This window comes from Camelus bactrianus, chromosome 3 (assembly GCF_048773025.1).
Source record: "Camelus bactrianus isolate YW-2024 breed Bactrian camel chromosome 3, ASM4877302v1, whole genome shotgun sequence".
Classification (NCBI taxonomy): domain Eukaryota; kingdom Metazoa; phylum Chordata; class Mammalia; order Artiodactyla; family Camelidae; genus Camelus; species Camelus bactrianus.
This window is the reverse complement of record NC_133541.1, coordinates 24481786-24508368: the sequence shown is the minus strand read 5'-3', so window position 1 is coordinate 24508368 and position 26583 is coordinate 24481786. Positions and strand designations below refer to the sequence as shown.

The 26583-nt window shown below is 38.6% G+C and overlaps 1 protein-coding gene across 2 annotated transcripts; it reads right to left on the bottom strand.

Moving 5' to 3' along the window:
* Nucleotides 1–6691: 6691 nt before the first annotated feature.
* SUB1 (SUB1 regulator of transcription) lies at nt 6692–26282 on the bottom strand. Of its 2 annotated transcripts, none has more exons than XM_010955563.3 (5): nt 26178–26282; nt 23632–23704; nt 21337–21459; nt 11338–11446; nt 6692–9745 (listed from the first exon to the last, which is right to left on the bottom strand). In XM_010955563.3, the coding sequence occupies exons 2-5, from the start codon at nt 23701–23703 to the stop codon at nt 9666–9668; spliced, it is 384 nt and encodes a 127-aa protein (XP_010953865.1). In that variant the 5' UTR covers nt 23704; nt 26178–26282; the 3' UTR covers nt 6692–9665. The 2 variants fall into 2 exon arrangements, with proteins under 2 accessions (XP_010953865.1, XP_010953866.1); XM_010955564.3 differs by having other exon boundaries at nt 26198–26273.
* Nucleotides 26283–26583: the final 301 nt, after the last annotated feature.

The following is a 26583-nucleotide window of genomic DNA, read 5'->3' as shown; positions in this document are numbered from 1 at the left end:
GGTGACAACAAAGACCTGCTTATCACCAACATCTGTATAAACTGATAAGGACTTAAACTTTCAGTACGTTTCTCCCCTGTAAAAATACTGGCAGCAGAGCACACAGCAAGGAGAATGAAAACCAGTCTAGGGTCAAAAGGTGACATCATCTCATGTAATAAATTATCCAGGCTTCCAGGTCTGCCACTTGCAACTGGGATTCTGATGTCTGACTTGAATGCCTGCCTTGAGGACTTACTCTGGCCATTCTTCAAGGTGGTCAACATCTCCCACCACCTTTCAGGCACTCAGAAACTTCCTCATCTCCCTGTCTTAACGCTGACCACGTGTGCTTGAGCCAACTGGCCACCAACTTTAGGGGCTGAATGTGCTGGGAACCTCTTCTCAGTCAAAGAAACCATTTGGCGAAGTGGCAGCCCCTGGTCATCTTCCCTGCATAGCAGCAGGCAGTAACCCTAGTGACCGCCAGTCATCTCATGTTCCTCCCAAAGGCTTTGATGCTCCTTGATGTTGAGATGGTACAAAGAATATGTAGCCTTGGAGCAGAGAGGAGTTTGCCTAATTAAATTAGTGGACCACACATTGAAGAACTCTTCTTTCTTGGATTGATGATTTCTAATTGATAATTTTAGGAGATGTTTATAGTCACTGATGACTAATAACCAAATGAAGGGGATGAACCTTGATTAGATACTGCATCAGGGGAAGAAAAAACATTTTGGGGAACAATTGGGGAAACTTCATTATAAACTGATTATAAAATTACTTTATTTTTCTAAGTTGTGATAATAGTGAGATTAGGTAGAAGAATGTCTATTCTTGGGAAGGACACTGGAGTTCAATGGCTATCTCAAGGGAAAAGATCAACGCAACTGTCTGGATTGTGAACAGAGCTAGTTTTCTTCCATGGAGCACCATTACTTGTAATCATGAGCAACAAAATATGATTATTCGGACTTGTGGAGTTAGCAGGCATTTCTCAAAAATGAACAAACCAAACGTGTCACTTAAGGAAAACAATCAACTGCATTAGTTGCTTTCAATTCAAGCTTTTGAGCAAAAATTATAGTGCAACTGACCTTTAAGAAACCACCATTTGTCAAGTTTTGTGGTTGCTATCCCAGAGTATCCACAACTATCTGAAAAGTCTATTAAAATACTCCTCCCTTTTTCCAACTACATGTTTCTGTGAGGCTGAATTTTCTTCGAATATTTCAACCCAAACAATGTATTACAAACAGGTCAGCAAAAAAGAGAGACAGAAGGTTGCAAATTAATAGGTAGAAGACATAAGGGTGTTCCTTTCACTGCTCGTTCAACTTTTCTTTAGGCTTGAAAATTTTCAAAATAGAGTATGTGGAGAGAAAAAATCAAGTTCAAGGTCACTGGGATGGAACACAGACATTCTTCAAGTAGTTACTAGATGTAAGAGTGAGAGGGGCCACTCCTGTTGATGGCCCCATGGGTCTAACACACTTAGAAGCTCCTCCCACAAACGCTCTCTAGGCTCCTCCAAGAGACTGGAGACATCTTTAAATGTGTTTCTTTGTTTATAGGTGCTCCTAGAACAGGCCTTGTAACCCTAACAGGAAAAAGTTGAGATCTAATCCTGGTTATGGAACTGGAGGCAGTAGGGGGTGTGGTGGCCCACCTCTGGGGGCAATAGAGGTCCAGGGAAATTTGGAGCCCAAATGCCATCTCCTTTCCCAACCAGTACCCTTAGAGATCTCACAGGATGGAGCATTTAGGTGGTGCAACAGCTATGCAGGCCTTACAACAAACCCTAAGCTTGTCCCAGAACTGCTCTATGACCACAAGTGAGGGGCCTCTTCAAAGCTGCCACAGAGGCTCTCCAGCTCCTTGTGTGTCTTATTCACAATTTATACCTTTTCTTTCCCTAGAACCTTCTCAGGTCTGTTGAAAGTAAGGTGTCTGCAATATCTTTAGAGTCACCACTAGCCATGATGAGGTGCCATTTGGCCTATCCAAGTCTTGCCATCCTGGGCAGCCCTCGGTGCTACCACACTGATTGGTCTACGTGGTTGTGACACCACAGGGTATCCCATTGCCCCCAAATTGACATTAGCCCATCCTCTCCAAATCTCAAGTCACAGTTCTGAGGGTCCATTTCCTGGGGCCACTTCTGGTACTTATTACTGTAGCAGTCCCAGTGCCAACAGGAAGCAATGGCACACTCACACCATGACTTGATGAGAGTTTAATAGGGACCATTTACAGATACGAGTAGAGTATAGGAAAACCACAGGGACAGCTAACACATTAGGCTCAAAGGGTTGGATAAGAGTGAGTACTGTAAATCAGGAGAGAATTGGAGAGAAGTCCTCTTAAGAAGCCACCTCCAGTTCAGGGACACAGCCAGCCCAAGGTGACCTTGAAGGGAGAAAGGGAGCCAGAGGAATAAATATCTGAACTGTGTTCCTCCATCTCTCCCATTACCTACTGGGAATCTGTCCTGGCCAAACCCAGTCCGGAGCCAGAAATCAGGGGAGCCTGCTGCCATGTCCATCCAGTCAGCAACCAGGCCAGAGGGTGGAGTGTGGACCTGGATGAAACCCGAAGACAGCCCACGCAGAGCGCAGAGCCTCAGGGTTCCGATTTCATCATACCCATTCAAGAGTTGGGAGGAGGGAAGAGAAAGAAGCCTCATTTTACCTAATTCTCTTCTCTTTCCTAGTATCTTCATTGCTAGTTAAGTTCTTCCTGCACAATCACAAGGCCCATGGTACCTGAAGTTGGTGGCCAAAAGGAAATCCTAGTCACTGTACCGAGGAATAATTCAACCTACCTCTACCTCAGTTCTGGCTACCGGCAAAATCTAACTGGGGCAAACCAACACCAACTTTCTTAGAGTTTAGCTATGATTAAAGGGTTCAGCAAAGTCATCTAACCCTGGCAGACATGATAAAAGTGCAAGTATGGACAACAGCCCCTTCTGCTGCTGCTGCTGGGAATGTGAGGAAATAGTTTTAAGAAACTCCGAACAAAGAACAAAGGGTAGGGGTGTAGTTCAGTGATAGAGCATGTGCTTGGTGTGTACAAGGTCCTGTTCCCAGTACTCCATTAAGGGGGTAAAAACTCCAAACAAGATGTGCTGGGTCAGGAGCTAATTCTAGCCCCTATCAGGGTGAAGGTGAATTCAACAGTCTATTGCTAAATCTGTGAACCAGGAATCTTGCTGTTGTTCGAGGTCTATATATACCACAGGAACAGAGTGAGGCAAACACAGCCTCGGGTTTTGGAATTAGCCAGATGTGGATTCCAATTGTTTCTGCCACTTACTGTCACTTTGACCAAATCAGCTGTTTACTCCAGAAACTTCAGTTTCCACCTGTAAAATGTACTTCCTCATGAAGTGATACTAAATGGGAAAATAAATAAAATTCCTAGTATCTGCCACCATCTACACTTCCTCACCTTCGCACTTAACAAACAGGGGTTATTATCCCACTGGGTAGTTACAGTAAGGGGTGGTTTAAATAAACTTACAGAACAGTGCTGCTGCCTTTCCTAAACAAGGGAGGGTCTAATCCAAATTCTTTCTAATACTTACAGGAAAGATTTGTAAGCAGTCTTATACCCCAACTCCCCCCACCCCCTAGATTGCTAGGGTTGAAAATGTTGCGGGTGTCAGCGGCGATGGCGGCGGGGCGGGGTCGGGTGGGAGTGGAGGCTGTGGGTGAGGCCCCGGCCGGGGGCCAGGTCAAGGTGGGGGGGCCTGGGGGAGGGGCCGCCCAGGACCGGGGTCCAGCGGGGGTCTGGGCAGCGGCGGGGAACCGCACGCGCGCACCGGGCGCTTGGTGAGCCTGTTGGCCTGGGGGTGTAGAGCGCGATGGCAGCAGCTGGGCCAGGAGTTTAACCACCGGCTTGTGTTGAGCCAAGTACCCTTGAGCGACGGACGCGTCAAGTTCCGCATCCACCGCAAGGTGCGGAGCTGGGGAAGGGGAACTGAAATGTGAAGGGTAGTGGAAGGGGACCAGAGGGAGATGGGGGAAGACAGCCAGGGTAGCCCACATCACCGGGTACCGAGAGAGAACTGACAGGACACTAGCTGATGGGCAGGAGGGGAGCATGAAGCTGAAACACTCAGGTTCATGAAGAGACAAGGAGAGCCTAAGTTTCCCTCAAGATCCAGGAGCAGGGAAGGGACACGGGGCTCACCCACTGCCATGACTAGGAAACAGACATCCTGGGACAATTTCGGGGGGCGGGGGGAAGAAACGAAAGGTTGCAAAACCCAGACTACAATGTATTTTGTAATTTCTTTTAAAGCTAACACACCCATCAACCTCCTGGAGGCAATTTTCCATGGAAGTTGCTTGCTGACAACGCTGCTCTGAATACCTCTTTACAGCAAGTGAGTTTGCTTTCTACTTAAAAATTCAAGAACCATTGCACAGGACTCCAGTGTGTTGGAAATGCTCTCAAACGTTTCTAAGAGCTTCCTCTGCCTACCAGTTAAGGACGCTGTAGTGAGCAAGATATATTTCTCCATATTGGGGGGGGGGGTCATATATCAAAAAAAGATGTATTTATGAGTGCTTGGATACCAAAGGACCCTTGTTTCAGAAACAAGATTTTTAAGGAAAACCATAGGGCTTCTGAAACTATTTTTCGATTAATAATTTAAAGGGTTAGTCTTCAAATTTCAACACCAGGAGGTACTTTTGATCTAGATTGAGAGCTGAAATTCTTATAAATTCCTCAAAATCCTCAGATTGCTGCCAAGTGCCTTCTCACTACCCTTTCATCCTTTTGTATCACTCAAGTGTGAGAAAATGAAAGATTTTTCTTTTCACCTTCCAAAATCAATAGTGAATAGAGGCAACAGAACTCATGCCTCAAAAGCAGTAAACAGGAGAGGCTCGTAACTTGTTCATGTACCAAGCTTGACTGCAAACAGGAGCCAAGTGCAGTGACAGACAAGATAGACAAGACCATGGTCTGAACTTGAGATGCTCAGCTGTGTGTGAGGGGAAGGAGGGGAGTGGTTTGAGAACCAAAACGATCAGATTCATGTTAAAATAGGGTACAGCAGGAAATAATTTTCTATGAAAGTATTAGAAGTACTCACGACTCAGGTGGTACTTAGGAAAGTCACCAGAAAGTGACTGAAATTGATGCTGACACGAAAGATCAGTTTAAATTCGTGCTGAACACAGCCAACTCTCCGTCACTCAGATGTCGCAGTTTCACACACCCCGTCCATATCCCACATCCTTACAAAGCCACCATTTCATTTCTTTTTCGTTCACAACCAAGCTGCTCAGCCTCCAACTTGTCACTCAACCAGCCTCTGCCTTGCCCACTCTTGTCAACACCCATTACCTACGAACCACCACATCATCAGAAATGTCAGTGTTGTCAAAGCCAAGGAAGAAGTGAAGAACTGTGTCAGACTGAAGAGACGTAACAACCAAAAGAACTGGAAGCTTTTGCTATAAAGACATTACTGCAACAACTGGTAAACTTTGAATGGGATCTCTGGGTATATGGAATTCTCTGTACTATTCTGTTTGGAAAATAAAGCCAGAGAAGGGGCTAGTATAAGCCTGGGGCTTAATTAGAATAAGGCCTAAATGGAATTCTACCTCACTTTTCAAAACACGAGCTACAATACACAGTTTTAATTAAGTTCTGGCTTGAATGGCAGAAGCCCCTTGTATACAGCATTTTTGTTATCCAGACAGGTTAAAGTATCCAACTGCTGAGATTCAGGACAAGTGTTTTATTTTCTAGCAGTTAGAGAAAAGAAGTGGTCTAAATCATTCCCAAGCTAATAAGTTATCTAGCAGAAAAATAAACTATTTAAACTCTCTATTAAGAGCCAAAGAGTAAAATAAGAGGGGCATTTCACTTCAGGTAGAAACAGTACGTCATTGTTAGCCCAGAACTAAAATAGCTGTGGAAAGAGAGGGCTCAGAAGGTCTGAACTCTAATGAATTTATATGAAGTGGGCATGGCGGGAGAGGGGGTGTCCTGTGTAGCGAGAAATTTTACACAGACAGCCGTTGTCGTCAATAAACTATTATATAATAAATAATTCTACATATTTTTTAATGTTTCATGCTTTTCACACTCCTTTTCTATCCCATAACTCCTCTGAGTGTAAAGTCAGTGACTAACTGTGTAAGTTCCAAGTACTATTTTCTTCCTTTTTACTGGATTTTTGAGTCAGCATGTTTTACTAAAATTTACAGTTAATTAAGTGGAACAAAATAAGAGTCATAAGTAACCTTTCATGGATCTCTCTATCCCTGTGTTAAGTTTCCCTAAATGGAAATTTAAACGAGAGATCTCAATATGTAACTAGGGAAAAGTACTAACCAAGAAGGGAAAAACAGACACTTCTTTATAGAGTCTGAAATACCCAAAGGTGTCCATTATGCAGTTAATTATAACAAGGAATAATCAGACCACAAAGCACTCACACAGGTAAAGAAAAAAAGAGACCATATAGACTTCATATTTGCACTTTTCCATTTGGATCGAGTAGACGGAAAAAACGGACTCACAACATCCAGTCTCAGAGGTCCTCAGACTAAACCCTCTAAGGCTAATTCACATTCCAAAGCATTCACACAGAAAAGGATCCTGTTTGTTAATAAAACCCATTTAACAGATAACTTAGCCATTCATCTTCAGGTTTGTGAAACTGGGATGACACATAGGGTACATTTCTTGTTTTTATTTCAACATTTAAAATATTCACAGATGCAGTATTATATTCATTGACATCTCCATGGAAGATGTACCAAACAGAGCAGACAGGTATTCCACAATTACAGGATTACATATTTGTTACTATGTGAATGTTTACCCCTAGAGTTTACCTGGTAAAACACCACTGGAAAAAAAAAAAAAAAAAGGCAAAAATGAGTGTTTCACTGGATTAATTTCCATAAAAAGTGAGTTGCAAAGAATTTCAGGAGAGATATCTAAATATCAGCACTTTTCTTTAATTTCAAACTTTTATAGTCCTCTTCTAACATACAACCACCAGGAACACTCAAATAATTAATACTCAATTCTTTCTTTTCCCCTCAATAGCCAAGCCAGGATGTACACACCTTTTTCCCTATGCCTTTTTTTCTGAACACATTATGTAAAATAGTTTGACCATCATAGCATCTTGACTAGCTAATGAGGTAGGAGTATTCTTCAAAAGAAGTTCTTAAGCATTTATGAAGCAAAACAAGAGAGAATAATAAAATTAGTTTTTCTTATTTAGTGGTTGTTCTTTAAATAAAATGCCAAGATTATTTTAAAAGACATTTAAAAGACAAAGAGGAAAAACCTATCAGAAAGGCCCTGCTACTGAGCACATTCAGGGCTGGTGTGAAATTCATTTTGGCATTACAAGGTAAGAAACCACTGCCTCAAAATGCCAGGCTTTCTTCCTGGAAGAAATCTTGCAAGAAAAGTTTAAACAGAAAACAGAAGTACTCTTATCTTTTCTTTCCAGTACAAGTTATTTTTGTCTCTTCTTTTAATCCAGTTCTCATCCTTTTCTACATACAAAAAAGATTAATTTCTGTAAATTGCACATCCAATAATGTATTGAAATGAATTTAGCAGTAGTAACCTTACCAAAATCTGCCAGAGAAACACTCCTTATGTGGAAGTTTTAAGGACATAAATGCTAAACAGCTAGAAAATGCCTAGGTAACAGATTTCAGCACCATCTCTGTATTAGCAGATTGCTTCAAAATGCATACACCCACTAATTTCATATAAACCTAGGAAATTACCCATTAATCCCTCTTCATCTATACCAAAATCAAAGTTCTGTGTTCTAACTACCCTTTCTGTATATATAACAAGGATTACTTTACAAATCTACCCAATTCAGCTAATTGGGACATATGTATGTTCCCTAATAAGGGGAAAGTTTTCAATCAAGTATGATTTGTCTAAAATACATATTCTGAATACTTTGGTACCTATTATTTGATGAAGGTTAAAATACCAGGAAAGATTTCTTTATTTCCCCAATTATGTACATATTAGGATTACTACTAAAAAAGAAAAACTTAAAAAAAATCTTAAAAATGTAAAAGAAGTACCGAGAAAAGCTGCCAGAAAAAAAAAACTGATAACTCTATGTGGCCTGGCAGATGGTTTTGTAATCAAGTCCTTGACAATTCTACTATATAATGTTTTAGACGTAGTAATCAAACTTCGTGTAATAGTGCAACTCTCTGATATGGCAGTAACCATTTGAAATTAGCTACCAAAATAATTTGTCAACAAGAATTTTTTTTACATGTCTTTAAACCTTTCTTTTTACTATTCTATCTAGAATTGTGTCTTATCAACGTGATCAAAATATCATGTGTTACCATTTAGTGTGAAGAGAATTCCTTCCTCTTCATTGCCACCTTCTTTAATTTCATAGTTCCCTTACATTCTTTTCCTAAGGCACACCATGCCTTATTTATTGCTGCAAAGCCCCTGAAATCTGTGCCTCAACCTGTGTCTGCTTCATCACTATGGTTCAATGAAAACCACTTCAGAGTGCCTGCTAAAACTTAGTAACATTAAGTCTAGAATGCCATTGTCCAGTAGATTAACTGCCAAAGAACCAAGTCTACTGAAGCAAAGGCCAAAAAACACAAGTATATGCTCTATATGCTCCTTCTCCTAAAAAGTGACCACATTATCTACCATGACAGTAAAGCTGACTGATCTCTCTGGCTATATGTAATCCATACTCAATGCTACAAAATAAAATGTTACGCCAGTAAGCTGTCACTATTTTTATTAAATCCTAGTCTAATTTAACAGTATCTGATTTTATAGACATCATCCCATGGTGAATATGCTTAATAAGTGAAAGCAAATCAGACATCTAAGTCATTATTTTCTGCAGACTAAGCAGTAAGATAACAACTACACAGAACACTACAGGTAATGACATACACCTACTTGCTCAGAGTTTTCATACAAGCCATGTTGTTTATCAAACTATATGTCCTAATATTTAATACAGTAGAGTTAGTGATTGCAGTTTTCATATATTTTAATTACAAGTACCTTATTGAAATAACTAACATTCTGACAGTTTCAGACTTTCCAAATTAGCATAATATATTCAAGAAAAATAGCAAAAAGTGAAACAAAAACTGAATATGACAAGGTAAGTTATTAAAAGAAAAATGAAGTAAAGAAAAAAAGGGAAAAGCAGAAATATCATTGGCATGGGGAAAAAAATAAAAAGTCCAGACATTTGGTTAGAAGAAAACAGATCAACAATTACACAAATCAAAAGCTTATAAATTCAATGCAATGCAAATCCTTTTGAATGTAAAAGCTGAGTTGAAACTACAAGGTCTAAACTGTTATTTTTGGCCTTAACAGTACCAATTCTTCTGATCAAAGAAGGCCACAACAGTTAGGATTGTATTACTTGATTTTATTTTACACTAGGTGGTGGGCACAAAAGCAATCCTCCTTAATAAAGTTGACAGTTAGCTTCACTCAGAACATTTTTAATAATGCACATTTAAAAAAAAGTATTCATCTTACAAATTGTTCTGCAATCCAAATATACAATAGCTTGGAAAACAACATTTAGAAAACAAAAGCCAATGTAAAAAGACAGATTAAAACAACTAGAACAGTACAGATTTTATATGGCTCTGATGTTACAGTTTCCTTACTGCATCATCAATGTCAGAAATCTGTTCCTTCAGCTGGCTCCACTGCTCAGGATTTAAAGAAATACCTAAAAAAAAGTTTTAAAAATCAAACATTGACAACTTAAGTTTTCCTGAGGATTTGTTAATACTTCCAACTAAAATACTGTTTTATCAAAACTGCCATTTTGAATGGCACAATGGTACATTAAGAATCAAATCTCTTCCATTTGTTAATTACATATGGGTCACAATGACCTCAGCAGGTCAATCTTATATCCAGTTTTACTTTCAACACTGCAACCCGCACATAATGCCTATTACACTCAGTGAGAACAAATGACGATCTGAAGATTCATCTCACAAGTGCTGGCAAACTAGTAGGCTAAGTGGCCAGGCCCAGACTTGGTATCTGACATCCCATTTCTACAACCAGTTAGTTGGTTCAAACATTAGTGTGCTCAAAATTTCCACAGGAACTCAGCATAATGACTCTCCTGAGTTCTTCCAGGAGCATTCATTTCACTTTGGAAAAATCAGAAGCATGATCCAAACAGGACTCGTCAGAACGTTCACACTGGTTAAGAGCGCACTTTGCAGTCATGCAGTCAGGGTTCAAATCCCATCTGCACTATCGCTAACTATCCTTTAAAAAATTACAGTACCTCTAAGCCTCAGTTTCCTCACCAGTAAAATGATTCTTGTAACTCAAAAGGTTGTTGTGAGTAATTAAATTAGCTAATGTGGATAAAAACTCAGCATATCACCCAACACATAAACATTTAAACCATTAGCTAATGATGTGTTGTTCCTATTTAAGATGTTAATGAATGAACAGAAAGTACTCTGTACTTTAAACGGTCCAATGTTCTAATCCTGGACTCATATAAACAAAGGAACTAGAACTGGAAGAACTAATGTATTTCTCAGGAAACTGCTGGGAGGATATGAAATTGAGAGGAAGGAGGAGAATGCACTGGGATAACACTTAGGAAGGGCTTTAAAGTTAATCAAATCATTTTAGTAAGCAAACAAGTGGTATTTTTTAAAAAGACATGCAGGCAAAGTAGAAGCAAGTAAGGAAGCATTTTTCCACTAGCTAAAGATCAACCTAAAGTGGCTAACTACACAAATATATGAGTTTCTGTTGGTACACAAATGTTCTCTAGCTATTTGGTGAAAGAATAAAGTATTCTTCTGTGATGCTGACATGCTTGGGACTGGATGAAGCACAATGGAAGGATGAAGAGCCACTTAAAAGATACCACCCTAAAGAATATCCTTTTGGAGATGCTCCAAAAGGAAACACTGTAAACCAGGATTTTCCATTCCCAATTCTATTCCATCCCAGTGCCCCCACTCTACTTCAGAACTGATGTGATCTTTTTAAAGCTACATTCAAATAAATTAACAGTCTAGTGAAGTGGTTTTAGGGGTATTACTGAGGGGTGGGGACGCAGTGGGTATTTCAACAGCTGTATGGAAGACACCTCATTAAAATAACTGAAGTGTCATGTCCAAAAAAGCTACAGAAGAGAAGCAATCAACTCAGTGAGGATCTTCCATGCCCTATGCACTGCCAACATTATTTCAGTTTCAAGTAAAGTCCAAACAACTTTAAGCTTAAATAATTTTAAGTTTAGTCCCAATATTAGGACTAATTCAGGAAATTATATCTCACCTTTTCTTCCTGGTTTCATTTCACCTTCCGGATCCATCCAGTATTCTCTAATATCAATTAAGACTTTCCCTTTAAAGTCCCGAACACTGACATACCTCATTTTCCCAATCTGTAAAAAGAAACAAAAACATAAAAAGCTGTTCAACAGTGATTTCCATATTTATATCCACACTTGCTGAAAGCTTACTCTTTTAATCGCAAAAATAACTGCTATTCTCAATATCAAAACTACACCAAAGGAATTATCATTGTTAAAAAGAAATCTTTCTAAAAAGGATGAAACTAAACAAAGCACATCTCACGTTTTCAATCATTTTTTGCATTAAAAGAACCATTAGTAAAACAGTATAACCACTATGGAAAACAGAATGGAGGTCCCTCAAAAAAAACTGAAATAAAACATATGACCCAGCAATGATCTAGTAGCCCCACTTCTGGGTATATATATCCAAAAGAAATGAAAGCGGGGTCTTGAAGAGGTATTTATTCACACACCCATGTTCACAGCACCATTATTCCAACAGCCAGGAGATGCAAGCAACCCAAATGTTCATCATCAAATGAACAGACAAAAATGTGGCACATATGTACAACAGAGCATTATTCAGCTTTAAAAAAAGAAGGAAATTCTATCACATGCTACAATATGAATGAACCTTGAGGATATTACATGCTAAGTGAAATAAGCCATCCAGATGTATAAGTGGATGATTCCACTTATACAAGGTACTTAAGAGTAGTCAGATTCAGAGGCAGACAGAGTGGTTACCAGGGACTGGAGAGAGGGAGAAAGGGAGAGTTGTTATGCAACAGTTTCACAAGATGAAAAAGTTCTGGAGAGCTGTTTCACAACAATGAGAACATACTTAATACTACTGTATGCTTAAAAATGGTTAAGATGGTAAATTGTATGTTAACTGTTTATTATCACAATAAAAATCACTGGAAAACAAAATCTTGTACAAACTACAACTGAAAGAATCTCAAGACTTAGCTACATTGGTTTAGCAACCATTCTAAGTAAAAGAATTCAGAGGTCCAGTCAATGATAACATGAGAAAGCTTTTCCTTTTAGACCTTCATTTCAAATAACATCTTTAATACTATCTACTTAGCCTCAAACTGAGAACTTAAAACTCCACAGAAAACTATTTTTCTTCCACTGCTGCTCAACACAAACTACAGAGTTGCACAGGGAAGGAAAAGGCTTTACTCAACAGTGTCTGTAGGCACTTTTCAGGATGTCATGCTGCTACAGTGTTCAGTCCAGCACTTAAACCAAGAAATCACACTTTCTAATCAAAACCTCTAATACTCCTCTTTTACTCATTTTAAACCTACTCTTCAATCTTACTTATTTCAAATACTAGCTACGATTCTGTGCTTAAAACACATCATCATGTAAAAGTTCCTTCCCCTACAAACCTGAATCCCTTAATTATTACATAATTCCCTTTATTGGGATACCAAGCCTTGCTACAGTAGAACCACAGTTGTGCTGACACAAGTACACATTTACGGCTTCCATCTTGCCTAGGTCCTCTCAGACTCCCTTTTCTTATTCATCTTCCTTTAGTTTCTCGTTCTCAAATAAGTTTCTCGTTCTGTTGGTCTGCCCCCCACTTGCCATACAGTCCATCAGGTATGGGTAAGTGCCTTCAAATCTCTCTTCTCTGTATTTACCCATATTATCATCAATTCATAAGTTCCTTGCCTTTTGTACCCCATTTCTTGCATATACAATTGACCTTTGAACAACTCAGGGGTTAAATGCAGTATAACTGATAGTCGGGCCCTCCACATCCTCAGATTCAACCAACTACAAACCACGTAGTATTTAGTACTGAAGAATATCCACGTATAAGTGGATCCAGGCAGGTCAAACCTGCGTTGTTCAAGGGTCAACGGTACATTCTTTCCCTTTCCATGGTTTCTTATCTACCATTTCCAAACACGTTCATTCTCCTCCTTCTATAAAGCATCTTCCCTAATCTGCATTTTATAACTTTCCACGTTTCCTTTTCCCCTTTATTGTTAACCTTTGAAGAGAGAGAACTGCTGTTTGCACTAATTAAATCAGTGCCTGTCATATTATTGAGTTCCCAGTAAACTGTTTTAATGGATGAACTGAATAAATAAGACCAAAATAATTATCACACTGACACTCCCGATAGTGATTTGTAATACTGATTTAACAACTAATAAATTTTAAGTATCTTAGGCAGCTACCTCACTGAAATGAACAGTATGTTTGGTTTTTATACTCACCCACGCGATAGCTAAATAAATAAAATTAAAATATACTGAAACGCTACCAAATTAATATTGATTCGGCAAGTCAAGTAAGCATTCAGTGTGGGTTTAAACAGTGGAAGAGACTTCAGGCGGTGGGATTTGACCTTGAAAAAAATGACAGGCCATTTATTAAGTAAAAGGAAGAAAAAAGTGATGAGGATATAGACAAAGGAAAGCAGAAGGGTACAATACTGATGACATTCAAGGACTGGCTGAATAGATGGAGCTGTACTGAAAAAGACTTGAAAAGCCAGGAAGAGAATTTTGAAGCCTTTATAGGTCCTTGGACTAAGGACCAAAAACAAAAACAAAAACAAAACAAAAAAAGCAGAAGCAGAATAATTATATCTCTACTGCAATGTTTGCCCATAGTCCTGAGAAATCTGATGCAGAAAAACAGGGATACAACTTTAAAATCTCACTGGAAAAAAGAGTTAAAAATCAAGACTGAAAGCAACCTATTTTTTAAAAAGAGACAGTACATTTTAAGTATATTAATGGCATTTTACCAGTCTTCAATCAGTAACAACGAATACTCAGTTATTTTCTGTGAAGAGCACAGTACAGTAAACACAACAAACGGTTAGCGGGCTACTTTTACTACGCTTGTCCCCCAGAAACTTCTCACAAACTTCTTCATCCACAATTTCAACAAGGTGTGTATAAATGTCTTTGTTTGCTACCGATGAACTTCGTAGAAGCATTTTCTTCCTTACAAACATGACTGACCATCCACGTATTTCAAGCTTAGGGAATTTACAATCTAAAGTTCCTAGTCACGTTTCAAATAACTTGTGTTCAATTACACTAAGTAAGAAATTATTCAAACTCAGAAAAGATTATAGGTCAATAAAGTGACACACTAAAATTTGCCAACAATGCTTCAGAGAACACCAGCACTAAACAGCTGTAGGGCTAGGAGAAAGGGAAAGCCTAGGGACACAGACTAATGTTGCTCTACCACAATCTGAACCTTCGTTGTACACTAAAAGTAACTGTGCATTTTGTATACTATCCCTTCATATATCTAGTGTTCACTTTAGCATAGAAAGAAAGCTTTAAAGCAAATCTCCAAATAAAGATAGGCCATACAGAAAACTGCACCATTTTTATTCCACGACTTTACAATCTCCAAGCCCAAGGTAGCAAATCCACAGTATGCACATTCATTCCCGAGGCTAAGCAATGGGGCATTAAAGGGAAAAGAATTAGAAGGATACTTTGCTCCAACATCAGGAAAAAGACAAAGATGTTTGCTCCCAACATGTCATTTCAATATTTTAGTGGAAATACTAGCAGGAAAGAATTAAACGGATGATGTATAACTCAACAGATAAAATCATCAACACAAAATTCTAAGAAGTCATAAATTGCAATATTTTTTCAATCCATCTCCTAGAGTAATAGAAAAATAAGCAAATGGGACCTAATTAAACTTAAAAGTTTCTGCACAGCAAAGGAAACCATAAACAAGACAAAAAGACAACGTACAGAATGGGAGAAAATATTTGCAAACGATGTGACCAACAAGGGATTAATTTCCAAAATATACAAACAGCTCATAGAGCTCAACATCAAAAAAAAAAAAAAAAAAAAAAACAACACCACAATCAAAAAATGGGCAGAAGATCTAAACAGACATTTCTCCAAAGACACAAAATGGCCAATAGGTACAGGAAAAGATGCTCAACATTGCTAATTATTACAGAAGTGCAAATCAAAACTACAATGAGGTGTCATCTCACACCAGTCACAATGGCCATTATCAAAAAGTCCACAAATAACAAATGCTGGAGAGGCTGTGGAGAAAAGGGAACCCTCCTACACTGATGATGGGAATGTCAACTGGTGCAGCCACTATGGAAAACAGTATGGAGGTTCCTTAAAAAACTAATAGAATTGCCATACGATCCAGCAATCCCACGATCCAGCAATCCCACTCTTGGGCATATATCTGGAGAAAACTTTTTGAATCAGAGTTTTAGAATGAGAAGATACATGCACCCCAATGTTCATAGCAGCACTATTTACAATAGCCAAGACACAGAAGCAACCTAAACATTCCATCAACAGATAAACGGGTAAAGATGTGGTACATGTACATACACATACATACATACATACACATACACACACACACACACACACACACACACACACACACACACACACACACACACACACACACACACAATGGAATATTACTCAGCCATAAAAAAGAATGAATGAATGCCATTTGCATTCAACATGGATGGACCTAGAGATATCATACTAAGTGAAGAAAGTCCAAAAGAGAAAGACAAATATTATACATCATTTACATGTGGAATCTAAAATATGATACAAATAAACTTAATTTAAAAAAAAAAAAAAGACTCAGAGACACAGAAAACAAACTTATGGTTACCAAGTAAGCAGGGAGGCGGGAGGAATAAATTAGGACTTTAGGATTATCATATACACACTACTATATATCAAATAGATAAAACAAGGACCTACTGTATAGCACAGGGAATTATATTCAATATCTTGTAATAACCTATAATAGAAAAGAATCTGAAAAAGAACAGATATACATATACAAAAACTGAATCACTTTGCTGTACACCTGAAACTAACACAACACTGTAAATTATACTTCAATTTAAAATAAATAAATAAACAAAAATAAATGAATGAACGGAGAAAGATACTGTATTCACAAACAGGAACTTTTAATACTATCAAGTTGCCAATTCTCCCCAATTTGAATCAAAATCCCAGTAGGCTTTCTGGTAAAAATTCACAAGCTAATCATAAAATGTGTATGAAAATACAAAAGACATAGAATAGCAAAAATAATTATGAACATGAAGAATAATGTTAAAGGACTTACACTACCAGATTTCAAGACTCACCATAAAAGCACACACAGTAAGTAAGACAGTGTGGTACTGGAGTAAAGACCAACAAAAAGGGGGAGAGCACGTGCCTAGCATGAACGAAGTCCTGAGTTCATTCCCCAGTACCTCCATTTTAAAATTAAACTAAATAAAAAATACCTTAAAAAAAGATAGACATACAGATCAATGGAACAGAACAGAGTTTAGAAATAAATACATATTTTATATATTTACTGATTTTCTTTTTAAGATCCAACATGATTCAATGGGAAAAGAATAGTCTTCAACATATGGTAATGGTACAACTGGATTATCCGTACAGAGGTGAAAAATTAGTCTCAGCCCTTATTTCACACTATACACAAACTAATTCCACATGGATTAGCAATCTAAACATGAAAGTTAAAACTATAAAAATTCTAGGACATACAAAACAAACCATGGTACCAAAGGAGAAAGGTCAGGGAGGGATAAATTAGGGGTTGGGGATTAACAGACACACATTACTATATATAAAATAGATAAGCAACAAGGACCAACTGTACAGCACAAGGAACTATATTCAATTTCTTGTAATAACACATAATGGAAAAGAATCTGAAAAGAAAATATGTATGTGTATATGTATGTATAACTAATCACACTGCTGTACACCCGAAACTAACATTGTAAATCAACTACACTTCAATAAAAAAATTTTTTAAGAAACCATAAAAATTCTATCCCCCTCGAAAAAAAAACTGGCAAAATTTTTGTGAAAAATAAAAAAAATTAAAATGAAGTAATTTTTGTGGTTGGGGTAGAGAACTATGTTTTAATAGGAAACAAAAAGCATTAACTACAAAAGAGAAAAATTGATAAAAAGACATCTTCAAAATTAAAGCTTTTTAAAGGTACTTAAGAAATTAAAAAGACAAATCACAGACCCAAAGAAAATATTCACTTTACTTGCATCTGACAAAGAACTGTATCTAAAATATATAAAGAATTCTTAAGCTCAATAAATTAAATGAACTTTTTTTTTAATAGGCAAAAGACTTGAACAGATTCTTCAAAAAAAGATGTAAGACACTGGGGAAATACAAAGTAAAGCTAAACATCCATTAATTAAACTGGATAAATTTTTTAAAGACTGGCAATACCCAGTGACAACGTGGAGCAACTGGAATCTCATACATTGCTGGTGGGTGTGCAAAATAGAAGAGCTACTTTGGAAATCAGTTTGACAGTTTCTTATAAAGTTAAACATACACTTAGCCTAAGACCCAACAAATACATCTGGTATTTACCCAAAAAGCAAAAATGTCCACAAAAGATTTGTACAAGAATATTCACAATAGCTTTTTTCTCAATAGCTGAAAAATAGAAACAATCCAAACGTCCATTCAAAATGAATGCATAATGGATCAGCAAACTGTAGCACAATCATACAATGGAATAAAAAATCAGCAATAAGAAGGAACAAACTACAGATACTCAAAACAAGGACTGATCCCAAAACACTATAGTGAGCAAAGGAAGCCAGGCACAAAGCAATATAAACTATATGATTCCATTTATATGAGGCTCTAGAACAGGCAAAATAAATTTATAGTGACAGAAATCAGACCAGTGCTTAGCTAGGACACGGGAATGGACTATAAAGGGAGGCCAGAGGGAACTTTCTGGGGTGATGGAAACAGCCTCACTACAACAGCCTGTACATTTATTACAGCTCATCATGCTTCAAATGTGTGTGTTTTATTTTATATAAATTATATCTCAATAAAGTTTATTTTTAAAAAAGAAAATAACTTGTCCAATAGTGACCTCTCCCTTGAGAAATAAAGCTGACAAACTCTTAAAAAAAAATACAATGATTAAAAGTAGAAAGAATAAAGATCACTGCACTTACATGTCATAGGAGAAAGTAACAGAATCATGTCACAAAATGCATAAGTTTTTACATGCTTATAATCTGGAGGTTAGCAGGGAAAAAATAACATGTACATCCTACAGAACAGTGAATCTCAAATTTTTTTTGATTTCCTGTCCCCTTTGAGGAACTGATTAAGGTTATAAATAATCCCTTCAAATACAAAAATATTCAAATAAAATAATAATTTCATGGACTCCCTAAATGAAACTCCGAGGTTAAGAACATTTGACTCTGCAATAACATAATTCAAAGTAACAAGTGTATCCTTAAAATCATCAAATCAACTAAAGTAGTATCACTGATCTTATGTACCCATCTCTGAAGAATGGGGATCACAGTCCCCTGCCTCAACCATTCTGACCTTTTAAGACACAAGTGCTAATTACATGACAGTCCTCCAATGCAGCTTTAACATCACCTAAGTCATCTCAAGTAGATTATAACCCTACAGAACCTAGCTCTTAAAATTCCGAGCTGAAGAAACCAGACAAAAGGCTAGTAGTACGTCCTCTCTCGTCAGGATTCTGCCCAAACCATTCTAACAGTTTGAAAGATCGGCGTAGTGACTTTCTCTGTGTACAAGTCTCTTCAAATCAGAAGCTTTCATTTAGACAGTTGCTTATGTCTGACATACTGGTTTACCAGAATTTAAGATCATTTCCTCAAGTTCTGTTCTCAAGAGATTGGTATTTAGGTTAAAAAAAAAAAAAAAAAAGTCCTGCTTTATGGCTACTAACCAATACCTGAACAATTTTAATTTAGATTTTCGATCTATTTGTCTTTAGTAAAGTACACCTGATAATCTGGGTCCTTAAAAATTCTAGTAATTTCAAAAGAAGTTCTACCCTGAAACTGTCTTCAAGGCATTTTTCTTGGAAAATGAAAAAACACAGAAAACATACAGCCCTATTTTTAAAAATATACAATTTTTTATAAAATCTTACAAAACACAACAAGAGTAACTTATTTTCCTTCCAAAAACCCTATCCTTCACCCATCTTTGTAATGAAATTATCAAATCATTATTACTAATAAAAACGAAGTCCTCATTTTATTTAATATAACCAATATACTCTAGTGTTCTCTTAAACCAATTAAAATTCAGTATTAACCACTAAAATATTTTTCTATGGCCAAAATACTATTTCAAGGAAAACGCTCTAATGGCAATGAAATTAAATATCACATCTTAGAGTGGCTACACAGACTGCTTTCACAGACTACTAGATCTGTGAAAAGTCACTTTGAAAATAGTTTATCCTGTACAGCACAAGGAATTAAATTCAATACCTTGTAGTAATCTATAATGAAAAATATGAAAACGAATATATGTATATATATGTATGACTGAAACATCATGCCATACACCAGAGACTGACACATTGTTAAACGTACTATTCAATTTTTTTAAAAAGGATTAAAGAAAAAATGCCCATGGTTACTCCAAGAGGCACTTTCAAAAGGATAAGGCTTAGGAGCCTTCAAAATAAAGGTTTAAGAACTGAATTCACTCTTTTTGGTGAGATAACCTCCTCATAAAAGTAGAACTGCTTTCCCAAAACTGCTCTAACAGTATAAAATCTCAAAATGTGGCTCCTGGTTTCTTTATCTGTAAAATCAGGGGTTAAGTCGACAAGATAAAACCCATTAATAGGCCACAGATGCTCTATTATTATCCAAGTAAAGGCAGGCATACAGTAAACAGAATTGATCAGAGAAAAGCCCAAGATAGTTGCGAAGTAAATACTTAGTACAAACATACACAGAAGGAAAAGGTAATACTCTTGCAGATTTTTACTTTTCATTCTGCCCCTTAAATTAGCTTCCCACTGCACTTAGAATAAAACTCAAACTAAAAATTCCCAACAGGAAAGCCCTGCAAATCTGGCTCTTCATGGTCCCTTCCAATTAGATTTCCTACCTATACTCTCAGCCACTTTCCAGACTCCAGCCACAGGGGCTCCCTAATTCCTGCAAGCTCTTTCCCACTTCAAGGCACTGCACAAGACCCTCTACTTTGAAAATGCTTCCCTCCCCCATTCCCCTGGCTTGGCCAGCTGCTCCTTCATATCTTAAGCTTCAATTGTCACTGCCTCAGAAAAAGGTTCTCAGAGCACTTTCTCTCTCATAATAATCTGCCCTTCGACTTCTCAGCCCTTAATATAACTTTAATTGTACTATCTACTCAAAGAAATGAAGGCTCTTTCATAATTCTTCCTTACATATAAACAGTATGATCTATAATCATCACTATTCATCCTTTGGAAAAACCATCTAAGCCCTTATCACCTCACATAATTTATCCCCACTGCCTCTCCCCATAAATCCTTCTTGTACCATGAGGCCAGTATCAAGTCTCCCTAAAACAAGAAACCCAAGAAAAGAAGCTATACCAAATCTGGGTAATTTGATCAACTCCCTCTAATGAACTTCTCTCACTTTACCTCTCTACTCAACCTTACTACCCACAATATATAAACAGAGGGCAAGTTTTAGTAAACCCACTCACCTTTCCTGTTATCAAGCCAAAACAGAGCAGATCGTATTACTGCTTCCCTTCCAGGAATATTCTATCCGTAAATAGAATATTCTAAATCTACTTCTTCCAAACTGCTTTCTAAATGTGCAGTTCTCAATCTCTTTTTTTGGATTTCTCCAACTTCTGAATTTTCATTGTTTTAAATATAGCAAAATTACAGAATTCTAGATTTTAACAATACTCTACCATCATGTAAGTTACTTTCATTTCTACTGACTTGTTCTTATATTCCCACAAGTATCTTCAGTCAAGAGGATGGTAACATACATGATAGATTATTATGCATTATCAGATTAAGGTACTTTTAACATTCTTCAGATCAAGTCACGTAATTAATTCCTCTGGATCTAAGGAAATAACATTACCTGAAACATGTTATCATCTCTGCTGCTGCTGCTCTGCTTGGAGGATGACAAGGCTCTTGAAGTTTCACCAGTTTTTTGCTTCTTTACAGGTTTTTCTGGAGCAACTTGCTTTTTCCTCTTTAACTTGAAAGAAAAACAAGAATATGGTTAAAACTTGCATAAGAACAAAACACAACTCAGGTTAAAAAGATTCCACTACTTTTGAAGACTTAAAGGATCAAAAGGCTAATTAAGAAAAAAAAATCATAAACATATACATACGCAAGTTTCACTTGACAACAGAACTGTAAAACTAACCTAGCACTGTTATCCAGCACAGTGCTTTCGAAGCGTGTTGTCAGAAACCCAAAAGAGGGGAGGGGACAGCTCAGCGGTAGAAGACTGTGCCTAACATACATGAGGTCCTGGGTTCAATCCCCAATACCACCATTAATCAATACACACATACATACACACATACATACATACATATATACACCTGATTACCCGCCCCCACACCCCCAAAAAAAGAAAAAAAATTGAGAAAAAAAGAAACTCAGAAGATACTTCAGGCATTAGACTGGTATTCAGAGAAAGTTATTTTATACACTGAATTCCACATAAGATTTCCTTGGGAGAAAAAATGATGGCGGGAAGGGGGCACCTGCTGCTTTTGAATAAACTTTTGGAAATCACAAGTCTATTAACTAGTCAGTTACTTATTTTTCAAAGAAAATATACTAATTAGGAAGAATAAAACCAACTTATGATTATTTACTTATGCCTGTCTATTCCAAAAGGGACTTAAATTGGCTTAGGAGGGTTATGAGTAGGCTAAGTTAAGAAAGCTATTTTGTACTGGGCACCAGAGGATCACAAAACTTCCTCACCAAAAAAGTTAAAAATAAAAAAAATTAAAAATTAAAAAAAAAAAATAAAGTACTTAAAAAATTTCCTCACCACACACACACACAAAATTGCTCACTGAAGATAGACAGCAATGTGTTGGGCTAGCATTCAAAATCAAAACAATGTTTTAAAAGCAGCATTACTATAAAAGCTTTTCATAAGGCCTCATTCTCAAAGTAAGCTACAGCCCATGCAATCTAGTAATTCTCAATCCAAACAATAGAGGGCAGTCATGTTCCTTAATGGAAGGAAGGGACACACTTTGAACATTTTACTAAACTAGATGAAGCTAGGTACGACATAATGTATATATTCATGTACATAAACTGAAAAAGTGGATTTATTTAATGTAAATACAGGATTAATAGTACTATTTGAGACAAACGGCAAAAATTAACTCAGCTCAATACTCAGAAAGCAATTATTCTTTGTATCAGGGTCCAGACAGTCCCTGTGGACTGGTACATGACTAGCACATAACAGCTCAATAAAAATTTGTCAAATGAATGTATTCAAGTGCATATTTAAAAATTAAGGGACGTTTCCTTCTCGAATACAGCTGTGCATGCTCTTAGAAGCCTTCTTTCAACCTTCCAGGTGATACCATATTCGGTATTTCCCTATAAAGGTGCATCTCCTCCAGGATTCTCATATAAACTCTCTCTTAACTAACACTGCTAACTGAGCTCAGACACACAACTATCTAAGCTTTCAGGAGATACAGGACAGTTCTGCATGGAAGAGGCCTTGACCACAGTGTGAGATGCTCAGTTAAACAAAATGCAGTTAAACTTAATAGCACAGTTCTTATCTAATGCAGAAAAAGCCTATTCTATCAAAATGGGTAATTTCATGTTAGCTTTGTTGGGTGTTAACTAAAAGGAGGGAACCAGTGTAAATAACATTCTGATTTAGAAAGTACCAAGCCTACATTTTATGTAATCCTCGTAGGGCTGCATAAACATCAATGGCCAAGACATCTGTCAAACTGACAACTGCTGTCAAGGAGTTCAGACAATCTGACTCAACTACTACACAGAATACCTACAGATTAGGCAGATTACTAAATAATGGCACACACAGTGGCTTTGGCCTAATTCTAGTGCTACCCCCCTAGAGTCTAAAGACAGTGGTTCTGCAGCTTTAGGGCTCCTGAAAAGCCTCAACAGGAGACTTGTTAAGTCGGAGGCTTGCTCAAGTATGACTTAGGGGCTTGGCACGTGCATGTGTCTACAAGAAGCACACAGGCACTTTCATCAAGTGGTCCAGGGGCCACTGCACTTCCAGAAACACCTATCCAGATTCTCGTTTTAAAATTCTGATATGCTTCACTGTCCTTCAGAACTGGATGTGGGCAATAGTTATGAATTAAGTATCAAGAAAATGACATGGTGCAGTTATAGTCACCTTTTTGTCAACTTCACTGTCAGAATCACTGCCGGAAGAGCTTGAAGAAACAAGTTCCTTTGACTTAGGCATTCTGAAAGAAAAAATACATTACAAAAATAATTTAAGAATTGTTCTACAATTAACTCTCCCCCAATCAAAGATTTAAGAATCCCATGGTTCATTCTACCATTTTGCGGTACTGGAGCTGTTTCACTGAGCACAATGCTAGAACTTATACTCTTAATCTATGCTCTTCCAAATTGAAAATAACACGCAGAGTGAAGTGTTCTGAGCCCAGCAAGAACTAAATGTCATACCCATCTCATTACTCCTACACCTCTCTCTCAAAGCCAGTGGGTCTTTTTATACATCATTTTAGCAGGGTTAGATGTTTATGGATAGGGTAAATTGCAAGAAGACAGCTGACAACAATCACTGTTAAAACCAGGAAGAAATATGATTAATTACTCTCAGTACTGCTTTATACAATTATTCTCTGCAGGAAATGACCCCAACATTCACACAGCATGGCAAACAACTGTACTACACAGATGTCGATATCTAATTGATTTTACCATTATAATCCTATTTTTCATATTTTGTATATGTTCTTAACATTTTTTGGCTTTTTGACCATGCCATCAAAATATCAAGTACCAATTCAGAGTTATACATAATTCACAGTTAATTACATTTTACGCTGATTTTCTACTCTGTAATACAACTAAAATTTGAAGAATGTGCTTATGGGAGGGGCAAAAACCTTCTACAAATTCCTACTGTGACCCTAGTTCCCCAGGCCCCCCATGCAGAGGTATCAGGCAGAGCCCTGCTTTCACGTGTATGTTTACACTTCCTGAGCACAAGGCAGACTCTTTGTGCCTCTATGTTTCCCAAATTTCAAGGAATCCCAAGGCATACTCTACCTCTTTTCAAAGCACTTATAATACTAGGTAGTAAAATGCTTTTCAAAACAAGTATCTTTGCTCTCTTCATCTCCATCTCAGAAGAGACTGAGTCCTATTAATTTTTTTATGCCCTAAAGGGCCCAATATACGCAACACACACTGTTATGTTTGCTGAATTAAAAAAAAAAAAAAAAAGACTTCAAAAAAATCATAAATAATTCAGGTCTCGACTAAACTTGCACTAGCACTGGCACTGAATGTGTCCCACAACAGGAGGTCAAGGTAAAGCAGATGGGCCATCCTTGGCCTAGCCCCTAATTCAAAAAGCTCAAACCATGCCCAACCCAGCCATGTTGATTTCCACTGGCAATTTTTTGATAACAAGAAGAGTAAATTCAGAAGGGAGCAGCAACGTTCATAAGCACGTTTTATACATTAGTATTGTCACTGCTCCACTTTACAATCTAATCTCCAAGATCAATTTATTTATTTTTTAATGCCAGCTGCTAATAATGCCAAGAAACATTTTTCAAAGGTAATTAAATTAAACATAACCTATTTTCACTTTGAAACGGCCAAGCATAACCCTACCATCTGTTCATGAAAGGCGCCTGGGGGCCTAAGATCATTTCAAAGAATCACCAAAGAAACAGCTTGGGTGTTTAACCCAAATAAGTCCATCCAACACAAAGACAAGGTGATGGTAACCAAAGCCAGCCTCTTTGAACCTCTAACAAAATACCCTTTTACTTAATGAGGTTTTACTGCTCAAGGAAAAAAAGGGGTGGGGGATGCAGACTCTTAATCCTGACAAAACGATACTAAAAGCGGTGGTGTAGAACATATGCAAAACACAGCTAAGAAAATAAATCTTCGATCTTTAATGATGGCGTGGAGGAGGATTAGAAGACACGAGGTGAAAATAAACTAGAACTAAAGGGCCCATGATTTCGGTACAACACGAGGGCGATAAGCACCGAAAAGGAGGAAGAGGGTCGCGCGGTGCCAAGAAGCCGCCAGGACCCCAGGACTGGGAACGGCTTGGGCAGGGGGAGACAGGTTGGTCGGAGGGGGCGTGGGAGGCGGCGAAATGCGGAGGAGACGGCGTGGGGAGAGGAGGGACTTGCACCAAGCGCCATTTTCTTCTCTTGAAGCGCTCACTACCCCCAACCAACCAGCCGTTCTCCACATCCCCGAGCCCCAACCGCACCCCCCACCCTCCTCCGACAAGGTCCGCGCCCTCCCGGCCCAAGAGCGCCCCCCATCCTGGGGGCAGAAGTGGGGGCCCCTGAGAGACCTTGGGGAGGCGCAGGCCCCGCACGCGCCCCCCCCCCGGGCCCCGGAGGCCGCTGCGTTGTCCCGGGGGCGCCCCGGCCCCCTCCCCGCGGCTCCTCGCCCCAGCCCTGCCGCGCCCCGCCGCCCTGGGGACCAGTCTCAGGCGCAGAAGGTTCTGCAGCGCTTGAGGCGCGGAATCGGGGACCGAGAAGGTGGTTCGGAGAGGCCGAGGAAGGAAAGGGAGAGATCAGGCAGCGCCGCCATTTCCCGCAGCGGTCGCCGACGAAAGGGACGGCCGCAGGCGGCAAGCGGCCCCGCTGGGAAGGTGGGGGTCGGCCGGGTGGGAGTTCGAGGGGTGGGGGCGGGGTCCCGAGCACTCACGCTCCGCTCCGGTAGCCGACCTGCTTTCTGCTCGCTCGCTCGCTTGCGACTGACAGAGAACCGGAACTGACGGCGGCCAAGAGACGCCGGCCCCGCCCCGCTGGGGCTGCGGACACGTGATGGGGCGTGGCCTCCTCGCCGAAACCAACACCGAGACCCTTTCCAGGGCCTTAAAGGGACCGCCCCTGGTCCTGAACCGAAGCCAGGAAAGTGAAATGCCTCAAAGATTGGATCTGACTTTTGAGTGAATGTGGGAATGAATAAAACAGGAATGACAAGCACTGAGCTTTGCAGTTGTTTCATAAACGTTTCTTGTATTAAAGTGAAATGCCCATACTGAAAAAGATCAACACATCTGGCCCATTTTCTGAGAAATGATCTTTGTAGGCCACCCCCTACTCCGGTA